The sequence below is a fragment of the Choloepus didactylus genome, chromosome 2 (genome assembly GCF_015220235.1).
Source record: "Choloepus didactylus isolate mChoDid1 chromosome 2, mChoDid1.pri, whole genome shotgun sequence".
NCBI classification, from domain to species: domain Eukaryota; kingdom Metazoa; phylum Chordata; class Mammalia; order Pilosa; family Megalonychidae; genus Choloepus; species Choloepus didactylus.
Genome location: NC_051308.1, coordinates 189,558,420 through 189,583,715, shown reverse-complemented (window position 1 = coordinate 189,583,715; position 25,296 = coordinate 189,558,420). Strand labels below are relative to the sequence as shown.

The 25,296-nt window shown below is 40.2% G+C and overlaps 1 protein-coding gene across 3 annotated transcripts in view; it reads right to left on the bottom strand.

Moving 5' to 3' along the window:
• The window catches only part of DAB1 (DAB adaptor protein 1), a 1,206,834-nt gene that overhangs the window by 128,129 nt on the left and 1,053,409 nt on the right, over positions 1-25,296 (bottom strand). For all 3 annotated transcript variants that reach the window (XM_037827102.1, XM_037827103.1, XM_037827104.1), the window contains one exon: positions 7,654-7,793. In XM_037827102.1, the coding sequence (XP_037683030.1) occupies positions 7,654-7,793 (140 nt within the window). The remainder of the gene's footprint in view (positions 1-7,653; positions 7,794-25,296) is intronic.

Genomic DNA, 25,296 nt, shown 5'->3' with positions numbered 1-25,296 from the left:
CCACTCCCTCATCACTGTTAGCCTCAAGAGATGGCAAAGATTAAGCCTAACTTTCAGCAGTTCTGTGCTTTGGGGAGTATAAAAGCCTGAAATAATAATGATTTCATATTTCTAGGAGATAAAAGTAGTCTGTGCTGTTCTCAGAATAGTATGTTTTTTACATCGATCTCAGAGAATTACTGGTGTTAGAGAGCGATAGGTATAACCAGAGGGCATGGGGAAGGCTTGTTCTCTTATGTTGTTTTATTACCCTCATTTTGAGTATTGGAGCTATTCTGTGGAATCAGAATATCTGGTTGCACTCCCTGCTCTGTGTGATCTTGGACAAATCACTTAACCTCTCAGTTCAGCTTCTCTTGCTTGGTTGAGCGGATTAAATGAAAATTTATGTAACCTAGCATAGTACCTGGTATGATATAGGCATGTAATAAAAATGAATTTCTTCTAGTGGATGCATGAATCCCTTTTAGAAGTTCCCTTAAAGTTTGTGGTCCAGTTGTTTGGATACCTACTGGTAGGAAATCCACTTTCTCGTAAGATCAGATGCCCAGATCATCTGTGATGATGACTCTTACACACTCACAGTCATACTGAATGTTAGAACCAGATAAACCCTTAAAACTAACCATTCCAAGTTCCCCATTCTACAGATGAAGAAAATGGATAGTCCTGAGATGGTACAGAGACTTAGTGTAAAAGCTGAGAATTCAACTCCAGATTCTTAGCGCAGGGAGCAGAAATCATTCTTTCTATGAAATGCAAATCTCTTTCCCTGTAACCTCAAACCAGTGTTTCTCACTCTGCCCCTGAAAGATGCTAAACATTGACATAAGATCCCTTCTCCAATGCCTGCCCTCCAACCAGTTAGAGCATTACCTCACCCCCAAGCTAAGACCTCCATCTCTTCAACCCCTCCTATTCAGTGGTTTCTGGATTTCTCAATGTGCGGTTTGCTTTTCCATGAATACACTGTGAGATGTTTTTAAGGAACATGAAGGAATGGTCAAAGCATGTCTTTGGAATCCCAGGACTAATTCCTATGTCTCTTCAGTGCCACCTTATCAGAAACACTCCCTCAACTTCAGAGTATAGCCTGCATGCCACACTGCATCTCATTCTTTATCCCTGCTTCACTTTTTCTCGTGGCACTTGATAACATGTGACATATTATATATTCATTTGCTGATTTTCTACCTTTATTCCGCAATACAGTTATCCCTTCCACATTGTGACTCTCCCCATCGTGGTTTCGATATATCACAGGTTGGCCTAAGAAATTAAGTGGGAATTTTGGGGGAGCTTTGCAGAAGCCGCAGAGGACAATACAAAGGCCAGCAGTCAACAAACAAAGGCTAGAAATGCGCAGGATTGTTATAAAAAAGGCATTCTGGCAGACTCTGGCATCATACAAGAAAAGGCAGGTTCTTACATGATTTCCTGAAGGAAAATGAAGGTGAAGCGTCTACCCCTATGGATTTTCAGGCCAGCAAAGGCTGGTATGAAAATTTTCACAAAAGTTTAGCTTACACAATGTAAAAGTAATGGGAGAGGCAGCATCTGCCAATTAAGAGGCATCTAAGGAGTACCTGAAGCTCTGAAAAAAATAAACACAGATTTTCCAGATTACAGGGGCACTGCACCCCAACCACCATGCCGTGGAAGGAATAACTGTAGAGTGAAAACCCAGTTGTGCATGAAACTTTGCTTTATTCATTCTTTATGCCCACTGCTGAGAACACAGCCTGGCATATAGCAGGCACAGAGAGGTGACATGATTTTCCTTCACTAAGGTAGAAACTGAGACTTTGAACCTTGAACAACCTGGCTTCCAGATCTGTGTTCTTGGCTCAATTTGGAGTAAAATAACTTCCACTGTTACCTCACCATACAACACCGCCAACCTCGGGTGTCCAGGATGCACAAAGGAGAGAACAAGAAGTAACCCCCTCATAAATGAAAGGATTGGAAGAACAGTGAGAAAGAGTTGGGGCGCCCCTCCTTCTTGCTTTATTCCTTCCTAGGTGAAGACATCAAAGGACACGTGGAGAGACAGGTGCACTTTTGGTCAGGAGGAATATGTTCCAGTTTCCCCATCTTCTACCAGTCCTAACTGTCCTAGCTCTCAGAGTCCCCGGAACATCAAAAAAGCAATAGTAGTGCTGAAACAGACATTAAGCCCCCCTTTGCTACCCTGTTCCAAGCAGCTCTCAAAGAAATTTGTTGGTAGAATATGACTGGATAGAAAAAGGATGGAAAGAGCAAACAAGCATGTTTCAGGAGCATTTCTGCTTGGGGTTGCTGGTGGCAACTTTACATGATAAATGAAAGAGAGAAGGAGTATCTACACAGTGCTATCTTTGGGGAAATAAAAGTCCAATTTTATCAAGCACATTGCTCCTGGGGGGTAGGAGCTCTGAAAAACCACACTAAGTCCAGGGAGGGCCCCCCACCAGACAGCATGTCTCAGGATTGCATCTCCCCACAAGATGATTCGTTGCCATTAATGCAGAACTAATGAAGGTCCAGGGGACTACTCTGGGCTGGGAGTTTGAAGACGCAGATGTAGGTGCTGGTTGGAGCAGAGGTAGGGGCTTCAAATAAGCAACTTGACTTTGTAAGTTCCTGTTGGAAACCACAGGTTTCCTCTGGAAGTTGGGAAGTCAAACATTTTCTTAGTTGCCTACTATATGCTAGAAGTTCTCTTACAGGTCTTATCATTAACCCATACCACACTCCTGGAAAGGAAGGATTATTTCTTATATAGGGTGAGGGAGGTCAAACGACCTCCTAAAATCACAAGAAGCTAGTAAGTCACAGAGCTGGAATTCCAACCGTGATCTTGCAGATTCCAAAGCTAGGGTTCCTTCTCCTCTAACCCTCTTGAACAGCCTATTTGGGAAGGAAAGGTGAAAAAACAAATGACTTACGCTGATGTGCCATACTACCGATATGTTGAAAATGCTCTTAAAAAACAAGTTGGTAAAACTTCAGACTAAGTAGGGAAGGGGCAAGTCTTAAAATGAGACTAATCACATTTCCTACCTGATCAGAATGTGGGGATATGGAAAACACTTAGCAGAGTGTGTAGCATGCAGGGAGTGCTCAGTGTGTAACAGTTCTTGTTATTACTAGTACTGATAATGATTTTATTGTGAAATGATTGACATAGACATTTATTGACATTTATTGACATAGACATTTATTGACATAGACATTTATTGACATAGACATTTATTGTGAAATGATTGACATAGACTAAATGATTGACATATGAGCAGAGCCTTGATGGAGGGGTGAGAGTTGACACACAGAAAAGGGGTCAGGAGTGCCAGGCAGGAGAGCCGGCTGCCCAGTCCAGCTCAGGGGTTCCTATGAGAATCAGATGAGATGATAAAATGTGAAAGGGCTTTGAGAAGACTCATATGGCACGGTGCATGCCCATGAGGTCATGACTGTGATTTCCATAAAACACACAAAAAACGTGTGAAACCAACAGGCTTTGGCCATGAATGTCTGAATAGACCTGCTCTCCACTCTCAGCCCTGGCAGTTACCAGCTGTACTATCTTAGGAAAGCAACTCCTCCGAAGTCTCCCTTTGCCCAGTTACAAACTTGAACACAAATACCGTCCCCTGTCCTGCTTTGTGCCCAGAGACTGACCCTAGCAGACTGCATGTCCTGGTCTTCTAGATTTCCTTGCCTTCTGGTTTCCAGTTGGGTTTCACCACTGAGCACAGGCAGGAGATCATAAAGCAGGAGGAGCGGGAGGTCAGGGCATTCCTTCCCAGTCTTTGATTCTACTTCTCTGGTAGTAGCCATGTTATTCCAAACTACATCCTTTGTTGTGTTGGAGAGGGGGGCTTCTTCCTCAGTCTAGCTTTTGCTGGGCTCTAGGAAATATAAGTCTTCCTAGGGGAAGTAACAGCCTCCCACTGTTGCTAGTCTCTGGGCACCTCACCATCCCTTGAGTGCTACCTTAACTTTGTCTATTCTTCTAAGTAACTCCTTCACTCAAGTTTCCTCATCTGAACTATCTAGGGGATTCTGTTTCTGTCAGGACCCTGACTTCATGCTTAGGGTTCTTTACTTGCCCTCCAGATGCAATCTTTTGGAGAGTTCATCCTCTCCCATAGCTTCAGATACCACCATTTTGTCAAATGTCTCTGAGAAGTTGACCAGTTTGAGTCAATAATATGTGGCTGCTGAGCAGGAGTTTACTGGCAGGAGCTTCCAATCTAGTTGGGGAACCAAGATAAATTAAATTAAGATACAAAATAGAATGCACTTAGTGTTAAACTGTGTGCTGCCAAACTCTGGGCCAGGTCTCCGAGATCTAGTTTTGAATTCTAGGATTTTCAAGGATTAAATGAAAGTTCTGTGGCAAATCACGTGACTCCTCTGAACCTCAGGTTTCTCATTAGGAAAACAGGGAGACTAATGTCTATTTACAAGTTCAAAAGAAATAACTTATGTGAAAGTGCTCTGTAGAGTCAAACTGAAAATGAATGCTCAAGACGATAATTATGATGAAGAAGCAGAAGAAAGAAAGAAAGAAAGAAAGAAAGAAAGAAGAGAAAGAAAGAAAAAAAGAAAAAGAAACAAGGAGGAGGAGGAGGAGGATGGTGGCAGCAGTGATACATTGCTGATGAACAGACAGCGGGGTCACTCATACTCACAATATGAATCCCCAATTAAACCTAGGCAATCCAAGAGAAAACTCTCCAAAACAAGAAAATTTTTCAGCGTCGCAGGGTCAAGTAAAGGAAAACAGAATTTTTTTTTTTTATTTATCATAAGGCTTAACATGGACGAGTAGGCCTTTTTACAAGGCTAAGAGGCATTTTGTATTTCTTTGCCTCTTTTTTCCCGGGCAGGTAGCCAAATGGAGAATTGATCATTTATGTTTCTGTGTTTCCTAAAGTAAAACCACTGGGAGATGAAATGTCAACATTCTCCTTGGCAACTTGCCAGCAATGAAACACAATTGTCTGGGAACCAAGAACCCCTCAACAAGTTCACTGCATCTGACCAGTTTGTGTCACGGTAAGACAAACTCTTGGGGCTTTGGGGACCTCATGGCTTTGAAGGGTGACATATGGAGAACTTCGCTGCTGACATTTCACGCATACACACACAACATACACTCTTACACACACACCCCAACACACAGACACAGACACACAGAGACATGAGCTCTCTCCCACCTGTACTCTCTTATATATACACATAGACACATGACACTCTCTCTGTCTTACACATATGTACACACACACACACACATGCAAGATAAGGTGTCATTGTCAGGCCTGGTCCAGCTACTTTTCCCCAACATTGATCCTGAGGGTAAACTCGGGGAGCAGAGGTCAGCTCCTGCCTCTTAAGCACTTAAGACTTCAGTGTTTCTACAAAGGCAGCTGGCAAATGAGATGATCTGTGACATATGCTTTGTGACTGTCTATCTACCAGGACACTGGGGGAAGATGTACCAAGAACTGTCCCCTCCTCAGCAGATTTGTGACTCCAGGTGAGAACCAAGTCTACAGAGATAAAGAGTTAAGTAAAAATGTTTTCTTGATGTCTTTTAATCATCTTTGTCAAGAGCCTAGCCCCATATTCAGTACGGAGCGACTTCAGCAAGAATCAAGCATCAGGTTCCTGGGCTCTCTCCCCATCCTTCATTAGGGTCTCCTCTGGAGGCAGCTGAGGGGCTCTCTCATCAGGGAGTTTGGGAGAAGCAGCTGAGTATACTTGGCTCAGTCTCCCCTGGGTTCTCTCTGTGAGCTGGCTGCTTGGCAGAGAGGCCGCATGCTTGTCTGAGCTCAGCAGGAGTTCAGGTCCTTCTCTGGGGCAGGTCAGGTTGGGGGAGCAGCAGGGGCTGCAGTTACCCAACTCTTCCCCTGACCTGTCTCATTCTAGGATGTCCATTGTGGCCGTGCATCTAAGTCATGCTCTCCGTCCAGCATTTATCAGTCATATAGTTGGGATTTCAAGTTCCTCCTATCCTACTCTTTTTGTCTGATTCTCAATCAGATTTAAACTTGAGAGAAGAAGAAAGCGTCTCTTTACTGGACGGCCCCCAAATATAATGATATTGCTTAATTATAAAAGAATGGATATATTAACTAATTCCAAAGTGATAATCTGTGAAATCATAGTTTTGATGTCTTTTATACCTTTTTCTAGTATACATTATAATAGATGCATAGCTATTAAAATAAGTTTGCTTATGTACTAGCCGAAAAAAAAACATAAAAAAGAAAGAAACAGACACAGTTCAAAAAATCAGTGGAGAAAGTAAGATTTTTTTAAAAAAAACATGATTCCCAGAGCTATACTAAAGGAAAAGTTAGCATCTGATATACATTTTAAACTGTGGAGAAATTTTGTATAGCATAAACAAAAATAACTGTTGTTATTCATTAAGCATCTATGAAAGAAAAGGCCATGTGGGACTGCTTTCCAGATATTATCTCATTTAATACTTTTAGGCTTATGGTCAGACTTAGTGTTTCGTTTTTTTCTTTTCTACCTTTTTTTTAAATATTTAAAAAAATTGCATGGACCAAAATGTGTTCTCAAGGATTGTTTGAGATATGAAAACATGCTCATAATATATTCTTCGATGAAAAAAAGGATATAAAACTGTATAAATAGCTATTCCAATTTTATTATTGGTAGCATGTGTATGTGTATATGATTCATATACAATGTATGTACAAATATAAAGAGAGGTTGTGAATTATAAACAAAAATATTGACACTGATTTTCTTTGTGTGGTGGGATTGTTTCAATTTTCTTTGTTATATTTTTCTGTATTTTCAAAATTTTTTACAATGAACATATGTGAATTCTATAATCAGAAAAATAATTAAACTATGTTTTAAATACATAAGATATCTTGTAGACTTCTTGCTAAATTATTAGTTTTTTATATATTTTACATCACTTTTTAAAAAAAGAAACCACAACATACATGGAGAATAGACTGAGAAAAAAGAATGTTTTAAGGCCATTTAATAAACAATTTTTTCATCTTGTATATTTAAAAATTTTCCAATTTCTTTCTTATTTTTCTCAATATTGAGTGATACATTACTTTAAAATGTAAATTTTCCTTCAGTATAAAGTGTTGGGAGTACATCAACATTAACATTCTATTAATTTCTATAATTAATAGAAATTATGAGAATGAATAAAATCAGATTTTATCTTAACCTACTATCCTTTACCATATTTATTACAAAGTAAAATATATAAAAATTATTTAAAATTAACAAAGTGGTGAAAATTCAAAAAAAGTTGAAGGACTAAATAACTTGATAATTTTTACTTTTATTTTTGCAGGGGTTGGACAATGAAGATGAAACTGAATAAAACGTGATAAGCTCAAAACCTATAAAACAGAGCCTAGCAAATTTTCTCCACTTAGTAGGTGCTCAATTCACTTGTTGAATTATTGCAATCTTTTCAATATTATCCAAAATTATTGAAATCTTTTCCCAATATGTACACATGGTGATTCATCAGGGAACCAAGCAATTTACCATTAAATGGATAAATAAAATTATGTAGCACAGTGACATTTAGGTATCATTTCTTTCTCGCATTCATATCAAACCCATGATATTTAAAATGAAATATCTGCACAGTACCTTGAGTTTCATCATGGAATCTTGACATAACTTGTCTCCCCGAGCTGCGGAAACCTCATCAATCCCAATCAGTTTGGCTTTGTACCGGACCCCTTCACCTTTAAACCTCTTTATCAAAGTGGCTTCACTGCGGTCCTGACCTAGAAACAGGGAAAAGCAGGATTCAGATATGTAGGTGTTCAGGCTCCATTGGTACTAAGTATCCACAATTCCAAGATTCACTCTCTGGTTTCACCGGTGTCCTCAAAAAGCCAAATCGTTGCACCCAGAGGAACTCAATGGTGTTATTCCTAGATGCAAGTAACGTTTCTTACCATTTAAATCCTAAGGCAAATTATTTGTCTCTGAGCCTCAGTTTTCTTGGGCACATACACACAAGCAGACACAGAAAGGAGATAAATATAACCAATGGAGTATTAAGATAAAAATATCAGATAACCTGTGTAAAGCAACTAACACAGCCTACGATACACAGTAGGTTTTCAACAAATGATAATGACCCACTAAGAGTTCAGGTCTGAAATTCTTGCTAGAATAGAATTAACACCGAGTCTCTATAGCCTTTCCAACATTAAATTGACTTTGGCCTGGGTCCAAGACCCTTCTTACACCCAATTCCATGGGCTGTTTTATAGTGAGACTCCAGAGTAATTGCTTTGTATCAAGTAATGACCCAGGGACAATTATCAAAAAAATGGTTTTATGATATCTCTTCTACTAACTCATGTGTGTACAGAAATAGGCTCCCACACTGCTTTATGATGTAGCCAAACCTTGCAACAGGCTCTCTCAATAATTATAACGTAATATTTTGCTAAGATACATCAACCAGAAGTTCAAATACATCCACATAAAATCAGGACAGTAAAGTCACTGTGGCCTGAGCACATGCTTCAAATGAGAGGCTTTATAAACTTTATCCCCACTCTTCACCACAACCCAGGCCATTTCCATGTTCCAGATGACGAAGAGGAAGGTCTTAGAATTAAGGTAGCTTGTCGGAAAGAGGACAAATGCATAGGAATTCAAACCTACTCTAACCTCACATGCTTTGCCTAGTCACCAGCCAGGCATTGCACATGTGGCAGTTCCTGAACCTGAAACACTCTAGCCCTCCGACCGTCATCTCCCAGAACATTCTTCACCATTAACTGGGTTCCTCCTTCATCATGACTCCCCTCATCTGTCAGAAACTTAGACTGGGGACATTAGAGGTAATTCAGCCCATTTCTATTTATCTGTATAATGTGCAAACTAAGGCGTTCCCATAATGCAGAGTTGAGAATTATCTGAGGACAAACAGAATAGGAAAAAAAAAAAACAATAGCTAACCACTGTACAATGTTTTTCTATCGACAAACCATGACTTCCATTTCATTAATTTATTCATTCAGCCCTTACAGAGCATCTCCTTGGTGCCAGATGCTGTTACTGGCTGGCAACAGATGAATGAGACTAAATTTGTGCCCCTTGGAACTCAAGTTCTGGTTGGGAACAGAGAAAGTTTTTAGTGATGGCAAATAAAAATGTTCAGTGGCTTATGCTTGGTGTGTAGTAAGGTACAAGCTTTAGAGACAGATATCCTCATTAAAAATCACTTGCAAGTCAACTAAACTCTCTGAGCCTCAGTTTCCTTATCTGTTAAATGAGGATAAAAATAGTAACTCAAGTGAGAATATGTGCAAAGCATGTATTTAGCATCTGGCACATGGTAGGCTTTCTGTAAATTGTAGCTGTTGCCACTATTATCAGCCCAGTAAAAGAAGCATGCAGAAGATACGATGGGGGCGGGAGGGGCAAAAAGGACAGATATTTGCAGAACCAGGCCTGGACCTTTGGTCCCTGACTCCCAGTTGGTATTTTTCTCCACTGCAACTCTGCTGACTCCTCCTATATTACAGCCCTTTGAATAATATTCCACAAATTATAGATGGATCCTTAGTTAGAAAAGAATAGAATAATCCTTAGTTAGAAACTGTCATCACTGTAAAAATTAAACCTTAAGGTTATGTGAGGGCAGATGTCAAACACTTGGTCTAAGAACAAAAAGAAGAACATCTGTCATGATAGACCCTACATCAGCATCTGGCCTAATGAACAGGGCCCATGGGTACTACAGGTCACCCCTCCCCGTGTTGTTACGTAATGTTTGGTGGGAATGACATACGGTGGGAATGACATATGGCTCAATCCGTGATCTCTTATGAACACTGTCTCACTCTAGCACAGGCAACATCTCTGCCTCTTCAATACATGCCAGTGTTCCACTCACTAATAACATCTCTTTATTAGTTATAAATAACCAACTCACTAATAACATCTACTCACTAATAATAACACTCACTAATAACATCTCTATCACCATTTGGGACTTCCCCAAAACATCAATGATGATAATAAGAGGTAGCATTATCATGTCCTGTATAAAGAGCTTTTACATGTACTAAGTTATTAAGCACTGAAAACAGTCCTAGAGGTAGATACTGTTACAAAGATTTCACAAAGATCTAAACTGAGGGTGTGAGAGATGAAGTAACTCTCCCAAACTCACACAGCTAGGAAATGAATGTGATTTGCAGCCAGACTCATGTGATGCTAAAGCCCATGTCTGTGCTCTTTGTTTTCAATCCTGGTTGTGGTGGATTAAGTTCTGTTCCCTACAAAGACATGTTCAAGTCCTAACCTCAGGTCCTGTGGGTGTGAACTCACTTGTATATAGGATCTTTGAAGATCCTATTTGGATGAGGTCAAATTGAATCAGGGTGGGTCTTAACCCAATATGGCTGAAGTCCTTATAACGAGAAGAAATTTGGACAGTCAGTAAGTTGGGGCCAGTGAAGGAGACACGTGTCCCCATGCGATGGAGGCAGAGATGCATAAACAAGCCAAGGAATACCAAGGATTTCTAGCACCAGAACGTTACAGACTCCAGAAGAAAGCATGGCTTGGAGATGCCTTGACATTGGACTTCTAGCCTCTAAAACTATGAGACAATAAATTCCTGTTGTTTAAAGCAAACCAATTTGTGGTATTTGTCACAGTAGCCCTGGAAAACTAAAAAAATTAGTCTTTACCACTATGATTAATTACTTCTCATCTACCTCATTTCCCTATAAAGATCCACCTTTACCTTACACCCAAGACTCAACTGACTCAAATCTGTGATGCTAAATATACTGGCAGCATTAAAAATCCACTGGGAAATGGAAAGACAGTTTGAGAATGGAACAAACACCTTCCAGTCACCACACCACATCCAAAAACTGCCCATGAGCCAGATACAAAGATAGCTTTAAGAGACATTTGACAGGGAACAGAACCCAGCTGGGGAGGAAGATTCATAAAAGGAGGCAGAGCCAGATCAGGTGAATAAGGGCAGAGATTAATAAGAAAATATTAGGCAATTTAGAGGAAAGTTGGGAGCCCAATTTAGATTAGGACCCAGGGCCAAGCTAATTTGTATGAAGGGCACTTCTGCAGTAGATAATCCAGTTTCTCATTAAATGCTCCACCATTAAAAGGGTAATTTTTCACGAGCACATCTTGAGCAAGGTCTCAGTTAAATTAGTTAAGAAATAAATAACAGATATCAAAGCCATAAGGCTGTAATTCCGTCAAACGCACACAGGATTTGAGTGTTAGGGAGAGGGTCAGTCCTCGTGCATTCCAAGTCTTCATGGATCCTCGGCCTATTTTCCTGAAAGCACCACTTGCCCCTATGACTCAGGATGGACAAAGAAAAGGCCATCCATTTAAGAAAAATCATCAACATCATCACTATCTATTACTGAGCATTTACTATACCAGTTAGTGTGCCAAGAATTTTACATGCAACGTCTCAGTTACTTTTCACACCTGCAATTTGAGTTAGGCTCTGTAATTAGCCCTATTTTACCAAAGATGACATCAAGGCCCAAAGTCAACAGCCGAGACTGAATTGTTTTCATAATAGCTTTACTGAGATGTAACTCACATACTCTGGTATCTGCCTCTTTAAAGCACACAATTCAGTGGTTCTATTATATTCACAATCAGGTTAAGTTATACTCTCCTCTAGAAGGTTTTTTCTCCTTCCCTCCCTATCCCCTACTCCCCACCAACTAAAATTAACCTCCTTCACAGAGCCTATAAGGCTCCCCCAAATCTGATGCCTGTTTAATTCACCAACCTCATTTTGGATCACTCTCCCCTTTACTTTTGACATTCTCACCACAGTGACCTTCATGCAGATCCTTCAAGAAGCCGTGCTCTGTGCTACGCCACCTCTGTAAACTTGCACCTGGCTTCTCTTTGTGCCTGAAAGGCATTCCCCATCCTGTCTTCCCCCATCCCTCCATCCTCCCCCCGACCCTAACCCCTTAATTGGCAAGCTCCTTTCACAGCTGAGGTCTCAACACACTATCACCCACCCTGGGGTTCTTCTCTGATGCCAGAGATCTGCTGGGGCCCCTCTGAGATGCTCCCACAGTATTCTCCTGATGATCTACCTTCCTGACACTCTGCACTCTTGTGACAGATTAATCTCATTTCTAACAATCTGTTTATTGGATTTGCTGACCATCGTACCTCCAGTGCCTAGCGTTTTCCTAACACGTAAGAAATACTTTTAACTTGACTCCCTCACAGCAACCGTGGCACTTCATTGACTTTGTTTTCATATCTGTATCCTCTAGACCTGAGCTCCACAGGGGGTGGGGCTGGGATTGATTTATCTGTGCCCTCTGAACCTAGCGTGCTGCCTGGCATAGGCCAGACCACCGTGCCAATTTCTGCTGAATAACTGAATAAATGAATAAATTGATTTATTTACTCAGAAGAGGTTAGTGGACTCCAGGAGTCAGGATCACTGTGGATGAGGGGAAGGGGACAACAAAAACACCTTCCATGCAGACCCCATTCCATGTTTCCATGAGTGTGACTGACTTAGCCATCAAGGAATAAAATTCCTAATAGTATAAAATAAACATCACACCCACAGTCAGTTTAATGCTGACTTTGCTTCATACCATTAGGGAAGAGTGTTTATCAACCTCATCACAACCTGCTCACCTCACAACCTGGGAAAGGACTCTTCTGAATTTCAATCACAGCAATTCCAAGAGCATCCAGTGGATCCCCTGCTTTAAACAGGCCTCAAAGGTGCTGTCACTGAGAGCACCAAGCCCTGTCTGAGGTCCCCCCACTGGGAGTCACCTTGCAGGGGCTTCAACAAAAAACAAGCACCTCTGTGAGGAGTCAGGATCCAAAGGAAGAAAGCAATTCGCAATTTTTATGACATTGAAGCAGAGAGCCTGCAGAATCCACTGAAGTCATGAATGTCCTCCCACTCCAGGCTGTTCTCTAAAGACTGTTTATGGCCAAATAAATGATATTTCACACCTAATACTGCTCTCTCTTTATCTTCCTCAACTGGCACAGATTATGATGGGTGCGGCCTCAGAAACCCCCAGAAGACACAAGGTAAGTACTTTCTTCCTTGTGTGGTCAGTCTGGCTGTGGATTGTTTTTTTTGTTGTTGTTGTTGTTGTTTTGTTGTGTTTTGTTTTTTTTTTAACTTTTGATAGTTACCGTATTTTCCTGTCTAGTAGAGATGAACTCTACTATATTTCTTACATCAGGCTGGGTAATCACTTCTTTGTTTTAGATATTGAAACGTCCAAGGGAGCTAGGATTATGAAAAAGTTGTACGAAACCTGAAAATGAGCCTGCCTGTCCACATACATTGTCTTATTGATGTTCCCAATAACCCTGGAGGCAAGGGCTGTCACACATTCAGGGGATGAGGGAATCAAGTTCAGAGAAAGTGCCTGGTGTAAGGCCACACTAATACTGAGGGGAACAGCTGCCCAACCCTCTGCAGTCAGAAAGAGGTGTATTTAAATTGTGCTATGCTACTTCCTGTGTGTGTGTTTGTGTGTGTGTGTGATATTAGGAATGTTATTAGAGTTTTCTGAGTGTTGGGCTCTCCATCTGTAAGACACTGTGATTATTTGGACTACCATCTAGGAGAGCTGGAAAGATTAAATGAGATAATACATGTTACAGTCTTAGCACCCTACCTGGCACATAGCAATCATTCAATAAGTGTTATCTGCCTTCCTCCTGCCCAAATAATGTATTTCAGTGGCCCAAAGCTAACTTTAGCCAAGTTGCATTGCATTAGATGTAATGGTCTCAGCTGTTTGAGGATTTTTTTGGTTGCCTGGGACTAGGGGTACAATTAGAAACAGGCTGTTCCTTCCTGAGGGCAATAGGGAGATTACATTATGAATTATTAACACAGTACATAAACTGAGAGATCGTCCCTCCTTCTTCATATCTATCTGAATCACCAGGCCATCCATCTTGATGACAGGACAATTTCAAAGAGGGTTTTTCTTTTTTTTCCCCCAGTCTGTCCGACACCATTCTGTCCATTGCTGAAGAGTCCTTTTGTCTGCTTAGGTTGTCCAATTTAAGAACAGATTGTGAAGGGATTTCAGGGCCCAGCAGCAGAAATAACTGATTTTACTTAGAATTCTATCTTGCAATTATCCAGGTGTTGATTTGCAATGGACAAATAATTATGTATGCTGGCTGCGTAGGAGAGAATGCTGATTTTTGTGTAATTAACTAGCTAGATGAAGAGCAGGAGAAGGAAAAAACACACATAGGGGGCTGTTAAAATGTGTTTTTATGAACATGGTTGCTGTCATTATTGCTAAAAGGTAAACTAATTAAAGAGCTAAAATAATATTCAACCTACCATGCATGCACACGTTTTTTTTTAAAAATGCTCTTCACTGGTATTTCTGAGAAAGAGCTCTGCATAAAAGGCATCTGAAGTCCATCTCACACTTTTCTATATAAAGCAAAGTACTAAGACTCCAGGCCTTACTTTGTGGGATCCTAATTGGAGGGATGGGGACTCTGCATTTCTAAAACTTGGCCTGTGATTCTAAGGGTCAGTCAGATTAGGAACCACTAAAGAATACAGCAAGATTCCTTGGTAACCCTACATAAGTGACACAATTCTTTTCTCTGATAGTTGCTCCTTTTCATTTCCCCACCAAAGGTCTACTAGCATTTTTCCTTTTTTTTTTCCCTGCTGGGTATTTAAAATTTTTAATTTAAAAATCTATTATAAAACCTGTATACTAAAGAAAACAACCGACCACATTTTGTCACTCCAACAAATCCTTAGACCCATTTTCTACTGGTTTCCCTTCAAACATGATTTCAAGTTTCTCTGAAAATAAAACCGAAGAGTTTCATGCCAAATATGTTTGGAGAATGCTTCATATGCCTCTTGGTGATTCCCCATACACAGGAGCAGATTAAAGATTCTGGGGAAGAAGCCAGGCCTGAGAATCTCCCCGGGCTAGAATGTAAGTTCTTGAGGGCTGAGATCTTTTTCTGTTTTGTTCACTGTTTATCCCAAACAACTAGAAGAGTGCCCGGCTTATAATGGGTACTCAATAATTATTTAATAAATAAATAAATTTACTAAGGGAAATTGCCTGACTTTCTTTAACCCAGCGTTTCCTACTCTGGAAAACCAAGTTTACACTTCAGCCCAGTATCCAAAATCATGGGTGCTATTACACTGGCTTAGTGGCAGATAAATAGAAGGGAGGCATAAAAGAAGAGTGGCCAAGCATATCTTCATGCATAAGAAAGAACAAGAGAGATGTGGAAAAAAAAAAAGAGAGAGAGAGAGGGAGAAACCTCTTTTGATTAAGACTGTGAAGACAGCTATAATGTTTCATTGCTGAGTCCATCTGATGCCCTTCCCTGAAGACTGAGGAGCTGGCAACTCCTGGTAATTTGGGCCTATCAAGGACTGACAAGTCTGACTTCTAATCTGCAGCTTTATTTCTCCACTTTCAAGAAGATATGAAAGCCTGAAGATGACTATGATATTCTTTTCCCAGGTCTTCATTCCTTATGGCTGGGCTCATGTCTTTTCCTGGTGGCCAAGAGACAAAGAGGATAAAAACAAGTATTTGTTGCTACTAAGTGCAAGGTATTATTTGGTGTGCAGGGATTGATCTCATGCAGACGGCACAGTGCGAGGCACGGAATAGACTTTAAACAACATACAAGTTCTTCATGGTCTTATTATTCACAACGACTTAGCATGACATCCATTATTAGTCCCTTCTTATAGATGAGAAAATTGAGGCTCCAAGGACTGGCCCAAGATCACAGAGCCAGTAAAGCAGAACAGGAGTGCTGAACAACAAATGGAATTAATCCAAAGCAGTTTTAAAGGGAGTGAATCTGAAGGGAAAGAAGGGGAAGGCCATGTCTGAATCCACAAGTGATGACCTTTATTTTTGTTTCTGTCATTTGTGGCTGAAAGGGTCCGTATTATGGCTGTGGTGCTGCTGAGATGAAGGCAAGGCTGAATGACACATATAAGATACAATAGGAAAACTGGATCAACAGGCAAAGGTGAGGACACCAGGTAATGAGACCTGGGTTCTCAGGCGGCATTACCATTCAGGAGCTGCTTGGCCTAGAGCAAGTAACTTCATCTCTCTGTAAATGACGATAATAATACTCATCTTGCTGAATAATTGTAAGAACTGCATGCATTCACATGTGCAGAGGTCCTAAGAAGTCAGTGCAGCTCCTAGCCTAATATGTATTCAGAATATTTTTTACTTCCTTTCCTTTGAACTGCAGGCCACATATGGTGTTCCAAGTCTGGAGACTCATCCCCCTTGGCTGGCATGCTGGCCTCCGAAGGCTCTCAGGTTAGCTGCTCTCAGGAAAATATCCTCAGCCAAAGAAAGCCATCTCACCCCTGGTCATGCACCACTCACTCGTGCAATCAATAACTGGCTGATTAGGTGGAGCTGAGTATAAAGGCTCAGCCCCCACGCCTCCACTTGAGGCAATTCTGAACCTCAGAGCTCCCCACGGGATACTGGGGCTGACCAAAGCCTTTGTTGCAATTTCATCATAGTGCAACATCTCCCTCTGCCTTCACTACCCACCCGGTATCGATTCTGAGGGCACTGCCCAAAAAGCTTCCTACAGGCAAATCTCCTCCTCAGTCTCTGGTTTCCTGGGAACTCGAACTAAGACAGTAGAAAATCGATGCATTTCAGGGAAAGTGTTTTGAATGAGAGAGGTCTTGATGTGGGCTCCTGCAACAGTCCAAGACTGAGGGGAGGAGGTTCATTGGCAGCATTGAGTGTTGAGATAATGCAAACTGATGTTGATGTTCCATGAGGCTAAGCCTAATGGAGAAGGTACATTGAGAGCAAATCTTTTGCCACCTAAGGCAACGGAAAGCATCCTGGCAAAGCTGGCTGAGTTTTCACCAGCCCTCCTGGGCAGCTGGCCCAAGTCCACAAGAGTGACCTGGGTGATGGCCCACCCAAAGGCATCCTCACTAATCACCAGAACTGGGAGGTCCAATGGGGTTTGCCTTTCTAAAGTTCACAACTCATCTCCCTGATAACAGATACTAGGACTGAAAAGCCCTGGAAGCTGATCAGGAATGAAGATGATCTTGTTTGCAAATGGAATAGAGCAGACATATGTTTAAACTTTTCTATTTCCATTCTTTAAAAGAATAGCTTTATTATTTTTTTTTTCTTTCTAATTACAAAGTAACATGTGCTCGAGGATTTAAATTTGGAAAATGCAGGAGGGAACAAAAAAGGGGGAAGGCACCCTCCATAATAACACCACCCAGGGGTAATAATGGTTGCATTTGAGTATATGCCCTTCCAAACTTTTTCCTAAGCATGAACCGCCCCCCCATTTTTTTCCAAAAATTTCTTCATACTGTTAAAATATATATCTTGATTATTTCACTTGGCAAGGTATTATATATTTCCTCCCATACCAATATATTTTTTGCAACATGACTCTTGGTAGCTGCATAATATCACATTACGTGATATAACATAATTTATCCAACCAATCCCATACCATTGGACAGCTAAAATGTTTCCAATTAAAACAGTGCTAAGAAATACAATATTGAGAATTACTCCTAAAGACAGTAAAAAGATGTATTTTCCCTGTGAGAACGCCTGCATGAAGTCTTTCTACACTTATTCGAGTTGATGGTTCATTATTTTCTCTTCCCCTTCTTCCTCTTCAGAAAAGTGTGGGCACAAAACAGACAAATGTGTGAAGACAAATGCAAAATTAATCTCTCCCAATTGTTTTTCTTTGGGAAAAACATACAAGGGCAATGGAAGGAAGTTTGAAAGATTTGATTTTAAAAGAATCCCTGTAAGCTCTGGACACGCTGCCCACGGAAAGCCTTAGACTGACAACACAAAAAGGGGAATCAGGAGAATCGGATTATTCTGCAAGTCTGAGGTCACAGTGTAGTGCAGAACAGTCGAACGCAGTTTGGAGTTCTCACCCAATGTGTGTGAACACACCACATTTGAAAGCCTGCTTTAGGACCTAGACAGAGGTTAATTAAAAAGCAAATGAACAAGGTTTCTATTTTTGCATGCCGCCTGTGATTGGTCAAAAACTTTCTTCTGTAACAGCTACAACGTTCATGGGGTCATCTCTATTAGAAATTAAAAAAAAAAAACAACAAGGGGACTTAATTGGGTATCTCTGATGCCAACTTGTTTGCAGAGTATTTTTTTTTAAGAGACTATTTTGGCCCAGATATATTCTGGAGAGAACAAGACTCATGCTTTATCTTCCATCTACCTTCTAAACAAGAGGACTGCATATGGTACTGACTGATTAAATTATTTCTTTAGAGTACAAAGAAGTATTTGTGATGAAGACAACAGAGAGGCCAAATCAATTATTTACTGAGGAGGCTGCAATATAAATTACATTTGATTAAACTCAAAGATAAATCTCAGCGATCGAGGGTTTAAGTGGAAAGCACTGTAACAGACAGTGACTAAGTGCTCCCTGACAGTTGCTAGTAATGAATGCAAGGGTACAGGCCCAACCCTGACACCCCTGGATTTCTAATCCTGCCAGCCTAATGTTCACTCATTCCATGGATATGTGCTGAATGCCCACTCAGTGCCAAGCCCTGGCCCAGGTCCCAGGGTATAGCAGTGAACAAGAGAGAGGAAGCCCCTGCTCTCTCAGAGCTTTTGATCTAAAGGGAGAAGGAAGATAATAAGCAAATAAATAAATAATGAACAAGATCATTCCAGATTGTGAAAAGTGTTACGAAGATTAAGATAATAGAGCGAGCTGGATGAAATAGAGAGTGACTGGGACAGGGGGTGGGGCATAAGTTAAACAGGCTGGCCCACGAAGGCCTTTCTGTGGAGGTGACATTTGAAAGGAGATGAGAACAACAAGAAAAGGGTAGGCATGCTAGGAGGAAATGAGTACAGCCTGTATACACAGCAGAAAGAAGCTAGTGTGATCAGAGCAGAGAAATCAAGGGCAAGAGGGGTTGGAAATGGAGGTGAAGAAGGAGGCAGAGCTCGTTCATGCACAGCTTTATAAAGCAGGGTAAGGAGTCTGGATTTTTTTCTAAGTGTGATGCAAAGTCATTGGAGGACTTTATGCAGGTGCATGACTCATTTTGCAAAGATTTCTCTGTCTGCTCTTTGGACAAAGGGGGCAAATTAGAAGCAGGAGGCTACTGTTGTAATTCAGGTAAGAGATAAGACAAGGATGATGGCAGGGGAGACCCAGAAAAATTAACTGAATCAAAGTATATTTTAGAGGTATAGCTGATAGGGCTTATTTATAGATTGTGGAAGAGACAGGGAAAGGAAGGAAGCAATTTTGACTCCTGGGTTTTGGCTTGTGCAGCTGAGTGGAAGGTGTGGTTACTTCTTGATTTGAAGTCATACCAATATGTGATGGGGACAAAGCCAACTGGACCTAGTGGCTTAATGTTCCATGCCAGGCCTTTCAAATTCCAACTCTGTGGAAAGCGTACAGGCTTCAGGATCAGAGATGCAACTTCCAAATGCTGCTGTCAGTCGGATTCCAGTTGTGATTAAGGCACTGACTAGAACTGTGAATGGATAAGACCTATCTTAAGATTTGTGAATGAAATAAGGATGTGGGAAAGTGGCCTGTCTGGCACACAGGTGCTCCAAAAATATGAGCTCCTTTCCATCCAGTTTAACTCCTTTCCTTTCAGTTTAAATTTAATATCACAGTTTAGATTGAATTACATCAATGATGAAAAACTATGGTTTCTTCTTTGCATAAATAGCACCATATAAAAGCACCATATTTAAAAAAAAAACTTTTTTATTGCTTATATCTCATGGACTGTGAGAGCAGGGACCTTGTTTCATAAGAGTAGACACCTTTTGAGATATCTGCTCAGATCTCAAGGATTGAATCCCCAGCTTACCACCCTCTCCCATCCATGGAAGCAGAGTACAGTGACCGTATTTAGACAATGGGACCCCACCCTCTGGACCCTCTTGACTGAACAGATGTTGAAACCTGATCCAAACTGGGTTGATTAAAGCCCCATTCTTGGGAAATTAGAACTGAAATAGAAAGAGAGGAGTCAATCTCTCCTTATGCCTGGGATGGTAATATGTAAGGTATAATTTTGGATGGCTATCTTCACCTGCCGTTGGCCTGGGTAGCAGAGAAAGCCAATCTTATGAAAAAGCAAAAAGAAAAGATGTTCTGGAGGAAGAAGTGACCACAGAAAGAAAGTATTGTTGGAGTTTTACTGATTCCAAATTCCTCGGTCATCTTTTTGAGACTCAGCTTAAACATTTCCTTCCTTGAGTTCTGTAAGATACCTTATATGTTCTCCTGTAGTATTTTCGTCCATCCAAGTTGCAATTAGTCCATCTATTACTTGCAATTAGAAAACCTTAACTAATAGTAGATAGTGAATTTTTGTACATTTAGCCCCTTGTCCACTGCCTGATTACAGGAAAAAGGTCAATGCATACTCCCAATGCATTCACCGTCCCAGGAACTCCCCCTTCATTTCGGATACTCTCTCTTTAGCTTCCACCTGCTAATTAGAGCCATGAGAAAAGAAAGAACTTGGGTACAGATGATTTTTCCTCTGCTTCCATCTCTAGGATCTCAGAACTCAAGTTAATTTTTTAGTTTATCCCTCTAGATGGCTTAGCTTTCAATGAATTTAATATATAAGAACCAATTATCTTCTAAACAACTTATTTTTGTCCCTTTTCTGCAAACAAGGAAAAATAGACAGGTCTATTTGATCAGATAACAAAAGCATGAATACCTATAGAGCCTTGCTGATTTCGACAAAGCACCTGCTTTCCAAAGAGCTCAACGTAGTCTTTAAGCAGGATCTTAACACTTTTAAAACCACAGCAAGACACTGCTAGGGAGAAAAAGTGACAAATTTTGATAATCAGCAAATTTCGATAATTAGGAAAAAAGGATCAATGGAAAACAGAAATAAGTATTATATTCCTTTTAGTTTTTTAAAAAATAATTATTTTAATCGCAGTAACATATAAAGTCATTTTAACCATTTCAACTGGACAATTCTTTGAAATTAAGTACATTTGCAGTACTGTTAACTTTCACCACTATTTATTTTCAGGCTATTCATCATGCCATACCAAATTCTCTACTCCTATATATCTCTGTCCCTCCTTCTTTATATTTATTGACTCAGCAATAACTCCCCAGTCCCTCCCCCCATCCCCCTGGTAATCATTGTTCTGCGTTCTGTCTCTATGAATTTTATTATAATATTATACTTATATGTAATATATATATATTATTATAAGTATTTCATATAAGAGAAATCATACAAATATTTGTCCTTTTGTATCTGGCTTATTTCACTCTACACAATGTCTTCAAGGTCCATCTATATTGTAGCATGTGCCAGCACTTCACTTCTTTTTATAGCTGAATGATACTTCAGTGTATGAATATACCATGTTTTGTTTTCCATTCATCTGTTGATGGACACTTGTGTTGTTTCCACCTTTTGGCTATTGTGAGCAATGCTGTGATGGACATTGGTGTTCAAATACCTGTCCAAATTCCTGTTGTCAAATCTTTTGAGTATATACCTGGGATTGGAATTGCCACATCATATGGTCAATAAATAATATCCTTCTTTGTTTCTTATGATCTTTATTGACTTACAGTTATTTTTCAGACAATATTACCAATCAAGCTCTCTTTTAATTACTGTTGGCAAGAGATATCTTTTTCCACCCTATCACTTTCAAACTCTTTGTGTCTCTGAACTTAAAGGGAGTCTCTTGAACACAGCATATAGGTGGATCATGCTTTTTCATCCAATCTACCAAGCTCTGCCTTTTAATAGGTGAGTTTAATACATTGACATTTAAGGTAATAACTGAGAAGGAAGAACTTACTTCTGTCATTTAACTATTTGCTTTCTGTCTGTCTTGCATATTTTTTGTTCCTCAATTACTCCATTACTGCCTTGTTTTGCATTTAGTTATATTATATATATATATATATATATATATATATATATATATATATATATATATATATATTTTAGTTATTTTATTAGTGGTTACCTTTGGAGTAACAATTAACATCTTAAACTAATAACAATCTACTTTGACTGACACCGACCTAGTTTTAGTAGTACAAAAACTCTCTAATCCTATATCTCTCTGTCCTTCCCTCTTTATATTGGTTATTGACTCAAATCACATCTTTATACATTATATGGCCATTAACAGATTTAAAATGCTATTTTACACACTTGCCTGTTAAGTCATTGGGGGAAACAGCAATTACAAACCAAAGGTACAATAATTCAATATTTTATATTTACCTATATGGTTACCTATAACAATATTCTTTATTTCTTCTTGTGGCTTTGAGTTACTGTCTAGTGTCCTTCTATTTCAGCCTGAAGGTCTCCCTTTAGCATTTCTTATGGAGCAGGTCTAATGGTAATGAACTCTTTTGTTTATCTGGAAATATCTTAAATTCTCCTTCATTTTTAAAAGACAATTTTGCTGGCCATAGTATTTTTGGTTAACACTTTTTTTTTTGAAGGACTTTAAATGTCATCCCACTATCTTCTGGCCACCATAGTTTCTGATGAGAAGTCTACTGTTAAACTTTACTGGGGATCTCTTATATGTGACAAGTTGCTTTTCTTGTACTGCTTTCAAAATCCTTTTCTCATCTTTGGATTTTGACAATTTCACTATAATATGTCTTAACGTAGATCTCTTAGAATCCATCCTGCTTGGAGTTTGTTGTGTTTCTTGGATGTGTATAATTATGTCTTTCATCAGATTTAGGAGTTTTTCAGCCATTATTTCTTCAAATACTTTTTCTGCCCCTTTCCATCTCTTTTGTCTTTCTGAAACTCTTATGATGCATATGTTGGTATGCTTGATGGTGTCCCACAGGTCCCTCAGACTTTGCTCATTTTTCTTTATTATTATTTTTCTTTCTGCTCCTCACACTGGATAATTTCAAGTGTTTTGTCTTCAAGGTTGTTGATCCTTTCTTCTGCCTGTTCAAATATGCTGTTAAATATGTCTTATGTTAAATCTGTTTTCAAGTACTGCACTTTGCAGCTACAAAGTTCCTTTAGTTCATTGAACATATTTAAGACAGTTGATATAAAATCTTTGACTAATATTTCCAATGTATGAGCTTCCTCAGGCACTGTTTTTGGCAAATTCTTATTTTCTTTTGAATGGATCACACTTACCTATTCCTTTGTGTGTTTTGTAATCTTTTTGTTAAGAACTGGAAATTCTGAGGATTATGTTGATATAACTCTGGAAATCTAGTTCTTCCACTCCTCTGGGATTCCTAGCTTTCTTCTTTTTGTTACTGTTGTTGTAGCTGTTGAGAGCTGGAGCCATCAATCTGTGACTTTTTAGAACAATTTTTGCTCACAAATGGGGAATGGAAAGAGATAAGAGAGGAAAAAAACTAGGTACTATCTCTTAAGACTACTCTATCACTTTTGCCTGAAGGGGGTTAGAACAATGGCTGCCCTCAGAGCTGGCCCCCTAGCAATCTGAAGGAGGTGACCAAAAGCTGTGATCAAGGCTCAGACTACATACTCCCTGGATTTTGGACAACAAGGTCCTTTAGCCCACCGTGGCACGAACAAGTGGCTCTAGGAGACAGGGCTTCAATCTCCACTGTTGCCTGCCATGTGGTTGGGGGATGTGGAATGTGGGATGGCAGTCACTGGATAGTGGGTAAAATTCATTGATATTTACTGCAATTTACCAGCCTTTTCTTCTAGCTCTTCCCTTAACGCTGCACAGTGTTCTACTAGATTCCAGAGCTCCCAAACAGCTGATTCAGCTGTTCCCTACCAGTTCAATAGCTGTTTCGGTAAAGGGACTGATTCCTGGAGCTGCCTACTCCACCATCTTCCCATAATATTACCAGCTACTTTTAGTTCAATTCAGTCAACATTGTGTGAGCATATTTCCAATGATTATGTCAGGAGCTTGGGCTGACATTTATTAAATACCTACTACGGATTGTGGGAAGATGGTGGAGCAGGAAACTCCAGGAATCAGTCCGTACACCAGAACAACTATTAAAATAGGCAGGGACCATCTGAATCAACTATGCTGAAACTCCAAAGTCTAGAAGAACACTGTTCAGCATCTAGGGAAGAGAGAAAGGAAGAGAGTGGCAAATTATGGTAAATAACTGTAAATTGCTATCTCTGCCTAATAATTACCATCACCGACTCCCAACTCTTGCGGCAGGCAGCAGTGGGGTCTGGTCCATGGCATGGCTTGTTGGTGCCAGAAATGGTCATAACAATCCTGTTCCCTTAGATCCAGGGGTGGGGTTGGGGGGTGGAGTCCAATCACAAATCACTGCTTTCAATTAGCTGCTTAAGAATGCTGGAGGCCTGGCTCTGGCTCCAAGGTTCAGCCACTCTTCCAACATGCCCCAGACATAGGTGGTAGAGGAGACTTAAAGATTGCAAGACAATACACTTCCTCAGTTAAAGGACAGTTAAAGGGCTGCATTTGCTGGGCAAGTGCTGAGTCAAGAAAATGAAGCTTGGGGAGCCATGGAAAAAGCTCATGGCACCCTTCCTGGCCCCTCACTCATTTCCAACTCAGGGCAGTTTGGAGCCAGCCAATACTCCCTTTGTGGGTCCCTGGCTTTGTTCCAGCTTGGAAAGACTGACTTGGGAAATTCCTCACCTACATGCCCCTCTCCCAGGATTTGCCTTCCGGGCAAAAACAGCTTGAGACAAAAAAAAATTATACAAGAAACAACTGAGTTGGGCAGCCTGGGGCAAATGCTTACCTGCCCTAAGTCCTGATGTGGAACACCCTGGAGAAGGAGAAGATCTGTCTTCTGGGAAGTGGAGGGAGCATTCAAACTCCCATAAATAGGGAATTCCTAAGGTTATTGGAATTCCTAAGGTTACTAGAAAGCACAAGCTCAATACAAAGCACAGGCACAGAAAAGACAGGGAAGACCCTGCACTTTGCATTCACCTCAGGCTGACCTTCCTGATAGGAGGGCTAAATGCTGACATGAGTCGGCGTAAAGCAATTTGCAAAGATGGTGAAAAGTGTTTTTTTTGCGTAGAGTTGCTTGATAGACTCAAGAAAATCTCCGTAATATCTCTAGCTGGATATAAACTCAAGAAACAGTCATTTCAGGGAATAAAACCCAGACTTAACATTTTAAAAAATTAAAATGTACAGTGTACAACCAAAGATTTCA